Here is a 12,467-nt window from a genome sequence, read left to right as displayed (position 1 = left end):
TTCCTGGTTCGCGTTTTGGTTCCCGGTACCTTTAGTTCATAGTTACTTGTCTGTGTATTTATTTACTTGTGTCCATCGATTAAATTGTTAAATTTAATCTCGTTCTCACGTGTCATCTGTCGACTTGCATTGATTGCATTTGGGTCCGTCCTTTGACTAATCATGACAGAACCATCTGGCCATGAGCAGGACCCTGTGTTGGTAGCTGGTTTACAGAAGGCATTAGGCGTCAGTGCTGGCCAATCGGTACTCTTGAAAGAGCCGTACAGAGTTTCCTGGAGCCACTTAGCTGCTCTTCCGTCAGTCCTAGCAGCTCCCTCTGCAATTGACCCAGCACACCTGGTTGCCAGAGGCCGTGAACCTACTATCCCCACACCGGAGGTTTATGCGGGTAAGGCAGTTTTTTGCAAACGTTTCTTTTTTCAGTGTTCTTTAGTATTTGATTCTCAACCATCTTCATTCAAGACTGACAGATTCTGAGTGGCCAATTGCTTAAGCCTACTCTGTGGCAAGGCCAGTCAGTGCGCAGTCTCCCTATGGGAGTCAGACGCTGCCATATTAAATAACTTCTCTTATTTTTCTGCAGAAATGAAAAGGGTTTTCGATGCTACAGAGAATTGTGTTTATTTTCTCAATTTACGGACTTTGCTCGCATGCCATCTCCTGATTTGGTGACACCTTTTGTTGGACTTTTTCCGTTGTGGACTCATCCTGGTTCAGTGACGTTTGGGATTTTAGACTTGAGTTTATTTCTCCTGGTTTGTTGATGCTTTTTGTTGTATTTTTATATTATTGTTATTAAGCTATTGTATTCTACCCGCTGTGTGCCTCCTGTGACTCTTTCATCACTGCGCTTGGGTCCTGCTCCACATCTCGAACATTTTGTGTGTGTTTTTTGGTAATTAATGTTGTATTGTTTGATCATAAAATCCAGTTTCTAAAATACACAAAAATCAAACAAATGTTTGTATTGTCACATTGCAGTTGTTTGTGAGTAGGTTTAGATATTGAACCAAAAACGGTGGTAATGTCAAAGTTAAGTATCATGAATAGTGATAATGTGATTAGGACCACAACTATTTTATAAACAGGTTGGACCCGTGGGAGCCTGTGCACTAAAACTCCAAGCAGATAGCTGGTGGGAGTCTAAACATTTGGGTCTAAAGGGGATATCAGAGATATTCCAGTTGAGCACCATAGTTGTTGTTGCTGTTTTCTAATTAAACAGGATATTTTATTGATGATCGATTTGATCATGGTGTTCTTTCTGCTCCCTGACGTCCATTTGCTTTGTTCCGCTCTGTTAACAGTGTTGATGGTGTTCTTTTGGCAGCAGGAGTCGACCCCTGCCATTGGCTCTCTTGTGGAGGAGTCTTTACTCATTAACATGTCATTGGGCTCTGGGTTTAGGCTGCTGCCTTTTGGTAAACTTGGCCATGAAGTGCAGGACTTGTGCCAGTCACTGCATCTCTTTCCTGACTGATGAAAGAAACTTTCCTGCTGCCCCCAGTTTTGGTTTTGTACTCAGGTGACCGCACATCAGATGACTAATGTGGTCCATGGAGACACATCATCTCCCACTACAAGTGCACCTTCCACAGCAGCTTTGAGTCCTTCTGTCTTCACTTCCGGAATCAGAATCAGAATCAAATTTATTGCCATGGTCAGTGGGGAGCCCACTAACTAGGAAAGTGTTTTGAAGTCAAGTCAAAAAGTAAATAAATAATAAAATAAAATAAAATAAAATAAAATAACAACAAGGCTGTTCACGAATTCAACAGTCTGACGGCCGAGGGGAAGAAGCTGTTCCTGTGACGGGAGGTTCTGGTCTGGATGGACTGTAGCCTCCTGCCAGAGGGAAGAGGAACAAACAGTCCATGACCAGGGTGAGAAGGGTCGGCTCTGATCCGACCTGCACGTCTCTGAGTCCTAGACGCATACAGGTCCTGAAGAGGTGGCAGGCTGCAACCGATCACCTTCTCAGCAGAACGTACGATGTGCTGCAGTCTGCTGTTGTCCCTGGAGGTGGCGCTGTTGTACCAGACAGTGATAGAAGAGGTGAGGATGGACTGGATGATGGCCGTGTAGAACTCCACAAGCAACTTCATCGGCAGTCGTAGTTTTCGTAGCTGCCTTAGAAAGAACATTCTTTGCTTGGCCTTCCTGATGAGGGACCTGATGGTTGGCTCCCATTTGAGGTCCTCAGTGATGGTGGTTCCTAGGAAGCAGAAGGAGTCTACAATAGGAATGGGTGAACCAGCCAACATGAGAGGGGACAGACAAACTGTGACTCTCCTGAAGTCTATGATCATCTCCACTGTCCTCTGGGCGTTGAGCTCCAGGTTGTTGTGGCTGCACCAGGACACCAGCCGCTCCACCTCCATCCTGTAAGCCGACTCATCTCCATCTGAGATGAGACCGATGATGGTGGTGTCATCCGCAAACTTGATCAGCTTTACGGACTCGTGGCTGGAGGTGCAGACCACAGACGTCAGTGCCACCGGTCTGTAGTCATTCAGTCCTGTGATCCTGGCTTTCTTGGGAACAGGAGTGATAGTGGAGGACTTAAAGCAGGCAGGAACATGACAGGACAGCAAGGAAGCATTGAAGATGTCCGTGAACACTGGAGCCAGCTCAGCAGCACAATGCTTCAGGATGGCAGGGGAAACTCTGTCCGGACCCGCAGCCTTCCGAAGGTTCAGCCTCCTGAACTGAGTGACGACGTCCTGCTCCATGATGTCAAGAGAAAGAGGAAGAGGAGCACAGTCCTTTGTTGTAAAGTGGAACATGGGGCTGGAGAGACCGCAGAGGTGTTGGTGCAATATGGCTGCTCAAAGCGACAATAGAAGTTGTTCAGGTCCTGTGCAAGAGCGAGGTTGTTCAGAGTGTGGGGGGCACGTGGCTTGTAGTTAGTGATCACCTTGAGCCCTCTCCACACCGCAGCCGAGTCATTGGCTGAGAACTGCTGCGTAAGTTTGTCAGAGTATGCGGCCATAGCTTTCTTCAGCTCCCTCTGAAAACTTCATCTCTTTGTAGCAGTTCCTGTCCCCACTCTTGCGAGCTGCCTCCTTCTCCCGTCTAATCTGAGTTTAGCTGTGAACCAAGGTTTGTCATTTGCATAACTCACCTTGGTGCGCGTTGGAACTATGCACTCTTCACAGTAGCTGATCCATGAAGTCGCAGTGTCTGTATACTCATCCAGATTATTGGTCGCAGCCCTGAACACCTCCCAGTCTGCGGTCTCCATACAAGCCTGCAGCTCCTCTCTAGCTTCACTTGTCCAGATCCTCATGCTCCTCACAACAGGTTTTGCCAACTTCAGCTTCTGCTTGTACGTGGGAACAAGATGAACCAAGTGGTCAGAGAGTCCCAGTGCAGCTCGAGGGAGGGCGGTAAAAGAGTTGCGGAGCGATGAGTAACAGTGATCCAGCACGCTCTGCTTTCTGGTGGGACATTTTACAACCTGCCTGTACCTGGGAAGCTCCTCACTCAGAGTCGCCTTGTTGACGTCACCAAGCACAATCACAGGAGAGTCCGGGAAAGTTCGCTCCACATGCAGGACCTGATCCGCGAGTGCACTCTGACCCTCACATACATCCGCGCTGGGCGGGATATATACGGCAGCCAGAATGAATGAAGCGAACTCACGTAGGGAGTAAAATGGCTTACAGTTCACCATCAGACATTCCAGTGAGGGAGAGCAGTGCTGAAAGATCACCGTCACATCCGTACACTAGCGATTGTTGATGTAGAAACACAGTCCTCCGCCTCTGGTTTTGCCGGTGAGCTCCGGAACCCGGTCCACGCGGTGAAGCTGGGAACCCTCCAGATGAAGCGCAGTGTCCGGGATGAAATCGCTCAACCACGTCTCTGTGAAACACAAAACACAAGAGGAGGAAAAGTCTCTGTTCTGTCTCAACATCAGCGCCAGCTGTACACTGGGATATGTACTGATCGATGTCAATGGGTCACCTAGAAAGGCCATCAGCAGTAACAGCATCTGATTGAAAGCTAAAAATCATCCAGCTCACACACCCATTGATGTCCTTTTGCATTCAATTTCACAGTTGGAGGTCGTGTACATGCTCGGGGCTTGTTGTCTGTGAACACAAGAAAGTGTGGGGAATAATAAAGCTAATATTGAAGCGTTCACATGAGGTTCAGTCAGTTTGTTTACATTTACCTTCAGGCTCTGGGACCTACTACATAGGTGTGCTGGGTGGTAATCGGCCCTTCTGATTTTTACTTACCTTTCTTCCTTTAGTTGTGGACAATGGTGGTGAAGATACATCCTTTCTGTCGGAGGCAAAAGCATGACATTCCTCTTGCAACAGCTGCCAGAATTGTCTTTTCTGGGTGAGTGTCACAGTCCAAATGAAACTTGGTTTCTATCCATCCATCATATGGGATTGAACTCCCATTAGCAGCAACTGCTACAAGTGGTTAATCCCCCAAGAAGTCAGTCAGTCAATCCCTTATAGACCCAGTACCGGGCAGAGCTTCCCTCCCTGCCATGACTAAGTTTGACTTAGAAAAATAAAATAGATCAATAAATGATAATCATAATAATGTCACCGCACAGCAGCGCCTCAGTGACAGTGCACAGAAGGATGAGTAGGTGGTTTGATTGGATTGCTGGTTAAACATAAACTCCATCAAGGAATGACCTGCTGATTTGAATAAACCAATGATAATTAAACCTGCTGTGCGTTTGTCCTGCAAAGAGAAGTTGCAATGGCTTCAGGATACTTGTTGCTGCTGCTGATCGTGACCTGCTCTGCCCTGGAAAAATGCATGAATGACACAGATGTTTTTCTCCAGGAACTCAGTCAGAACAATCCAAAGGATTTTGCTGTTGTCAGTAAGTACAAACTTTGCTCATCTTCATGTTTATAAATTATGTGCTTTTATAGTCAGAACATTACTGTCATTTTAATGTGGCTGCTGTGGGAGGGAGGATTCATTTTGCAACTCCAGAAGAGAAAAAACAATTCGACAAAGTTTGCTTGGCACGTGTGGCTCTAATTCAAACTTGATCTGAGCCATGACCTCTGTCGCCAAATGATCCGTGGCTCATTAACATTTCAACCAAATGTTGAATGTTCTCTGTCTCGGAGTCCCGCTACAAGTGGCCAGTATGTATATATGTCAAGGACATAGCAGAGTCTCATGAGATTCACCAAACCGCAACGTCTCATGTCGAATTAAATGTTTTACAATCGTCCTTTTTACACAACAGTTGATTCAATCTGCAAGGTTTTTTTTCTTCTATTTTTTCCCTTCTTGAAGAGGTATATTAAAATGAAATCTGAAGTCTGAATAAAAGTGACTGAATGGTTCATGTTTTCACATCGTGTACACAGAAGAGCTCATCATTTTGATTCCAAATCCATTGTCAATCCATGTGATCGGTATCTGTGATCAGCAGCAAAAACCCTGATCAGAACATCCCGACCACAAACCTTTATCAGCACCTCAAAAGTCATATGTTTGGTGCTGCAGCTTTGTTTTGTCAAGGTTCATGTGGGCAATAAGCTTCATACTTGATGAGGAAAAAAATAGTTGAGCCGAGAATCGTAAATCAATTCTGAGCATAAGAATCGTGATTCATATTTTCCCCTGTGCATTATAGCATCGACTATAATGTTGCTGCGCGGGCTTCCAGTACAGCCTTGACTGTAATGTATGGATAACAACTGAACCATGCATAGAGTGATGCCACCAACAAGGCTCAGCAGAGACTTATTTTCCAGGTCAGATTCATCCACATGCTTCATGTTTTTATGGATTTCTGAATGCAGAAACATGCATTCACATGCGCTCAATTTATTCAGAGGTTAACATGTTTGGTGTTCTAAAGGTTTGTCTGCAAAGAAGTAAATGATCTTTGTGCCATTTTAATTTATAATAATTATAAATCAAACAATATGAATGTTGTACATGTTCATACATTCAAAAAGCTTTTGAAAAAAACTTGTGCAAGCCTCTTTTTTAATGGATACATTATGTTTTTTAGTGTACGATTCATTTGGGAAGATGGGAAGTAACGTAAGAGGAGGCAACCTCAACCGACCAGGCTTGATGTCTGAATGTCGCTCTGTCCACACGGCTTCCTTCTCTGGACAATACTGCCAGGTGTTTCTGACTCAGGTGATGACACCAAACATAGAGACCAGACCATTCAGAACAGGGCTCTCAAACTGATCCACCAATGGGTGACTGTGGGAGCAGGTTGGAAGATAAACCTGTTGCCAAAGCAGCGTTTTTGTGGATGAACTTCAAAGCCCTTATTTAGCATAACTTGAACATCTATTTAACTAGTGAACCACGAGTGAGTCATTATTGAGTGAGTCAATAACCACTTTTCCATTTCAGGGAGATTTATTCTACTATGTGGGGGTTTGTGTTCCTGACTCCTGCGACGATAAAGAGGTGCACATGTTGATGCTCGAAGGTAAGTTATCTGTCTCATCTAGGCAGACACACCTTTGCTGTGCAGCTTTTTCAGTTCCGATTTAATCCTTAGTCATGATTTGTTTCTCTGAACATATGTTGCACTGATGGAGGTCATTAAAATCTCACTGTACAATGGTCTGTATTAGGACAGTGATGGCCACTGCTATAACTACTTTGAGATAAATGAACCCATTTGGTCCTTTTCGGTGACGGGTTCTAGAACTTGAGCTGCTACTGTCTGTTTGGTTTTCCATCTAAACAGGCTTCCCATTAATATAAAGTGGGAGAGGTAGAGGCAGGTCAACAAGTTAAGAGTTTCATCAGGATTATTGAGTAAATAGTTGACTGCAAAGATAGACTTTTGAATGTTTTTATTTATGACTTTGACTCAGCTCTATACATGTGTGATCAGTTCCAATGTTTCAATCTTAACTTAGTGGTGCAGGGGGGGCCAACCAGTCAGAGGCCAAGAGCCACAATGTTTTACTGTGCTGCTGAAAAGAGCCACATCCTACAAACATGTAAGGCTGGAAGGTTCACCTGAACAGCTGGTCACGTGACTTTGTGGCAGTGTAGCGGTTAAAGAATGACAAAGTGAAATGTGGAACTAAGTGACGTAAGTCGTGTTGATTGTGGATCTGATGACGGTCCAAGTCTTAGGACCACGTCACATTGGTGTTGAACGTGCTCCAATCCTCCCCAGTTGTGTATGTTTCAAAGTTAAACGTCTTTGAACAACATTTTGACATTTCGCCGGCCTAGCTCTTACTTTTTTGTCTAATATGTCTACAATGATTAAAATACAGTTGCTGGACTTACACAGCTTATTTTGTACTTGTTTCTCATCACCTCACCACTTATCCATGGAAAAGTCAAAACCAAATCCATGTTTCAATTATTGGGCTGAGTTGTTTACTCGCTAGAGGAGCTGTGTGAGAGTCATGTTAATATTTGGGCCCAGCGCATTTACAACACTTCCAGTTCTGTCAATCAGCTCAGTCATTTTACAGCCCCCTTCAAACCCCATTAGATTCTCAATGACGGACATTCAGGTGGTTTTCTGAGTTAGAAAAAAGGAGATATCTATCATGACTATAGTCAGGTTCAGATCAAAACATGTATAAATATATTAGGGATGCTCCGATCGATCGTGACCGATCACAACAACTGATCACGTGTGACAGCCGGTGCTCTGAGGAAGCACCGCTGGTTGTGATGCGTCTCCTCCTCCCTCATTCCCAACTCCCTGCTGACTCTGCAGCAGCATGTCTGCAGTGGAGCTTCTTTCAATCTGTCATGGAAAGTGTCACGGAAAAATGCTGTGGAGGGAAGTGCCTTCAAATTAAATACACCATTTAAAGCGCCAGCACACAGATAGTTTTCTGGGCTCATGAAAGTGAGACCGCTGGTTCCTCAGCAGGAACCCTCAACAATGAATATATATATATATATATATATATATATATATATATATATATATATATATATATGGTTATTTCAGGTAGCTGTCTCTGGTGCAGGATGTTGATGGAGAAATGGATGAGCTTCTAGTTTTGTTTTATTTTTTTGCCTTCAAAGGGAGGCTGAAGTTTGGAGAGGTCTCCCTCATTCCTCCTTTACCAGCTATATTCGTCAATGAGTCTAAACTGGACGTCATGTCGACATATTGTTTGTCCAATGCTGTTCATCCTGATGCATCTGGAGTCGCTTGTCTGTAAGTAAATAATCACCAGAAGTCTTTACTCTTTTAAGACGACCTGGATGGATCAATTACCATATAAAGCTTAGAGGTGCAGATTTTTTTTTTTTTTGATGCAGATGCAGATTTTTTTATTGAATATTTTAATAATCATTCATAGCCAAATTTTCTTACTTGTCTTCCTTTTGCATCTTTGGAGCCTGCATGAGAGGCGAAGCCCAAATCCATCCGTATTTTCTCTCACAGGGTCATTTGTGCTGTTCTAGTAGCAATTCCTCTGGCTGCTACGCTGGTCACTGCTGTGAGGACTTGTCAGCAGAGCAAAGAAAAGGCTCCAGCAGTCGAACCTTTCTGCTTGGATGAGCGCAAAAGCCATGGAAACTTCAACATGTCTTCTTCCTTAAATTGTCAAAAGGATGATTGCAATACACGAGAAGACAGTAAGTTTAAAATTCTGCCGAGTCATTACAAGTTTCCAAAATGTACATTAATTCAGACTGCAGGCTGCAAAAACCAATCCAGCAGGAAACTGTATGAAAGTGCCAGTAATGCAGCGTTTCCAATGTCCAGTCCACGTCATGTCGTGTCTTTCTCCCCACTGAGCCCCTTTGCATTCCCAGTCCACACTGAGCTCTGTAGCTATAAATTTATGTTATATTCGAAAAAAAGAAGTGATTTTTTTTCTAAATAAGAAGAAGAAATGTAAAAATGTGTGTGAACATTACACTATTAGTTTTCAGGAAACTTCATGTCTTGTCAACTGGGATCTGTGGGTTCCTAGGAGAGTACTCTCCACATTACTCACCATTTCAAGTCGTCAAATTTGATAAATGTTTAATTAAATTTTTCACCGTGTCTCCAACTTCTACCTGTCAATCAGCCACATTTGTCATCGTCAGACTTGTGTTGTCAGACCTGGGATCAGTGTATCCGACTCACATCTGGGTGCAGGTTCTGTGGGCGCCAAAATCACCCTCTTCATGACCCTTAAGAGCAGCTGTGGTGCATGCGAAGGTTTTTACTGCAGTCAGTGGTAAGCATCTGCAAATCCCACGATGGTAGAGGAAGGTAGCGCCTTCCTTTCACCCCAAAATAGTGACATCACCGGGAAAGCAACACGCTGTGAACAACCTTCTGAGTGTTGTATTTACATTGTTAGGTATGTATTTGATCCCAGACATCAATGACAGACTGCAACAAACGGGTTCTGCTGTTTTTTGTCTCTAAATTAAGGAGGTAAACATCATAGCAGTCACCATTTGTCAGCGGAAATTGCTGGTAGCTCTGCGACAACAAAATTTCAGTCACCGCAAAAATAATTTAGAGACACATAGTCACAACTCAATGAAGCACTGTTTCTCGTCCAACCAGCGACAGTTCTCTTTTCACACCCCTCCAGCACCGAAGGTAAGAGGTACCAAAAAAATGGGACGGAATGTGTTGGGTTTTTCTGACCCCAGTGGAAACACTGAAAACAGCATACTGACCCGAACCATACTGACGTGGACCAATTGATGGAAACGTAGACTAAAAGAAAGAAAAAAAAAGTTTTGAATAAAGAAACCTTGCATTCCATCTGTGTTACAGAGTAGTTCATATTCTGAAAAATGAGTTACATTTTGGGAGCCTTATTTTGGATATTGCTCAAATATTAGTTTGATTTTCAATTCATACAGGAACTTTATGTCTGGCATTTGAAATCATGTAATCTGATGGCATGTTTTTACAGAACAACACAAGAGAACACAGAAGAGTTTCCTCAGTCGCTGTTTGCATCAGTTTCTGGAAGCCTTCTCTCTTCAGACCACGACTCAGGGAGTCCTCAGCACCCCGGCATCAGTCAAGGATTCCTATCCTTCCTTGAACGGCATCCGAGCTCTGAGCATGTTGTGGATCATTTCAGGACATGCTCTGAACTTATCAGCATTTCACCCTATTGGTATGACCCACTCCTGCCCATTAAAAAAGAATATGTTTGTCTGACAAGACTCTTCCGACCACAGATAACACGAACGATTTACAAGCATCTTTGAAAACGAACCCCCTGCATGTGTTCACAGTGGGAGGACCCAACGCTCTCGGTGTAGACACATTTCTATTATTGAGGTCAGGCACCACAAAACTATTGATCCTTCTGCTTTGCCACGTTCACTTTTTATTTTGTTCATAACCTACGAACCTTTACAGACCTCATGTGTTCTTTCCTCATTCTCTTGCTTGGCTTCTCCCTGTTGCTGTTCACGCTCCTTCTTCCTTCTGAATCAGCTAAAATGATGATGATCTGATGACTTTTGAAATATGCTTTACGTCAGTGCTATCTCAGTGCTCTTCAAGTTTCAGCTGCACTCTACGACTGTGGCCCTTTGGCAATGAAGCAAAAAGAAAAAAAGACTATCGTGCTCCAAAACTGTGTGACTCTAAAAATTCCATGTTGTGTTGTAGTGGTTTGTTAAGCGCCAAAAGTCTCCTGAGCTCAATCCAGAGGAATGAAGACACCATGAGTCCACGTCTTGTGGCAGATTACTACTTCAAGAGGATCAGAAGGTCAGATTTAGTGACATGAGCAACATTATTTCAGATCATTTTAAGCTTCCTTTAATGTCTGAAAACATGTTTCCATTCCAGGATACAGCCCCTCCACATGTTTGTGGTTATGCTTTGTGAAGGTGTCACATCTGTGTTCAATGGAGGCCCGTTTCTGATGCTACTACCTTCAATATTTTTTCAATGTGACAAGTACTGGTGGACAAACCTGCTGTTGATAAACAATCTATTTACTCGTGATTTACCTGTAAGTCAGAGCAACAAGAATCATTTGACAAGGACTGTTTTGAATCTTGTTCATTCATAACTCGATGTCATCCCAAGTGCCTACCTTGGACATGGTACCTATCGCTGGACTTTCAGAGCTATGCCACAACTCCTCTGCTGATTCTTGCCCACAGAAAGTATGTTTTTTTTCTCCATCAGATTAGAAATTACTTTATGGTTGTTTGGATTCATTCTCTTCAATATATTTATTTATTTATTTTCAGGAACAAAGTTGTATTTGCTGTTTTGGTGGTCACCCTGCTGCTGATGACCATTTTGACTGGATCTATTTTAACAGCACTCCTGCATCTACCTGTCTTTCAGCCAGATTTTATGTAAGAAGAGAGATGATCTTTGAGATTTGAATATAAAATCAAATCCTCACAATATAAATAAACGATTGCTCTCTCCATTTAAATTTCAGCACAAGGAAGGATTTTCAAATTTTTTACTACCAAAAACCCTACTCCAGATATGGACCATTTTTGATAGGAATTCTGTTCGGAGTGTATCTGAAAACAAGGAAGGCAACCCTTCTAAAGAAAAAGGTAGGTTGCAATGGAAATCTCTGGATTTGCATTTTACTACCTGTGACTCGATGTAGTGGCAAGCGGCTCTGGGATGGATATGCTCTTTGTCTGTCCTGGCTCTGGTGGTGGGGTTGAGCTACGCCCTCCAGGACACTCCAGACCATCCATCAGCACCACATGCCATATACCAGGGACTACACAGAACCGCCTGGGCGACAGCTCTTACCTGGGTCGTACTAGCCTGTGAGGAGGGCTATGGAGGTACGGAGAGGATTCTTCAGTTCACATGAACTTCTCTAGTCCAATTCTTAAGGAATACTAACCAGAAAAATACAACAAATAAATGGTTGAGTGTTGGAGATTAATAGGTTTAACCAAAATCTGTTTAAAAAAATGGAGTGCAAACAAACACAACAATGTTGTGAGCAAACTGGATTTTCAGAAACCCCAGTCTGGTGCATCAATTGGTTTGTGAAACAACCCAAGAATTTTGGTAAAACATGAGCCCTTAGACTGAGACTTAGTCTCTTCATACATAACCCTTAATGTTAATGGAACACAAAAATAACCCAGAAAGTTGATACAGGAGTTTTCAGAAGTTTAGTAGGGATGCACCGAAATGAAACCCAGACATAACCATGGAATTCTGTCTGTTTTCCAGGTTTCATCATGAACCTACTTTCACTGAAGTTCTGGCTTCCTCTTTCAAACCTCAGCTTCTCCTCCTACCTAATTCATCCCTTGGTTGTCTACATATACATTGGCCTGCAAGAAACTCCGATACACTATTTAGACATCAACTTTGTGAGTCTTTTAAAAACACTCAATTATCTCTGTCTGTCTTTTTAACATTCTGCCATGTTTCTCTCTAGATGTATTTGTTCATGGGTCATGTGGCGCTGACCGTTGTCCTGAGCTATGTGATGACAGTGTTGGTGGAGAGACCTTATATTCTTCTGAAGTGGAAGTGA

The 12,467-nt window shown here is 43.2% G+C and overlaps 1 protein-coding gene across 1 annotated transcript; it reads left to right on the top strand.

Moving 5' to 3' along the window:
• The first annotated feature begins 4,791 nt into the window (after positions 1-4,791).
• Positions 4,792-12,467, top strand: LOC128764656 (O-acyltransferase like protein-like). Its single transcript, XM_053874643.1, has 15 exons — positions 4,792-4,861; positions 6,017-6,150; positions 6,376-6,454; positions 8,035-8,170; positions 8,402-8,595; positions 9,885-10,094; positions 10,159-10,261; positions 10,598-10,699; positions 10,781-10,946; positions 11,024-11,103; positions 11,191-11,301; positions 11,391-11,514; positions 11,571-11,757; positions 12,158-12,300; positions 12,369-12,467. Exons 1-15 carry the CDS (start codon positions 4,795-4,797, stop codon positions 12,465-12,467), a joined length of 1,935 nt encoding a protein of 644 aa, XP_053730618.1. The 5' UTR covers positions 4,792-4,794.

The sequence above is a fragment of the Synchiropus splendidus genome, chromosome 1 (assembly GCF_027744825.2).
Source record: "Synchiropus splendidus isolate RoL2022-P1 chromosome 1, RoL_Sspl_1.0, whole genome shotgun sequence".
Taxonomy (NCBI): Eukaryota; Metazoa; Chordata; class Actinopteri; order Syngnathiformes; family Callionymidae; genus Synchiropus; species Synchiropus splendidus.
This window is presented reverse-complemented; position numbering and strand designations above follow the sequence as displayed.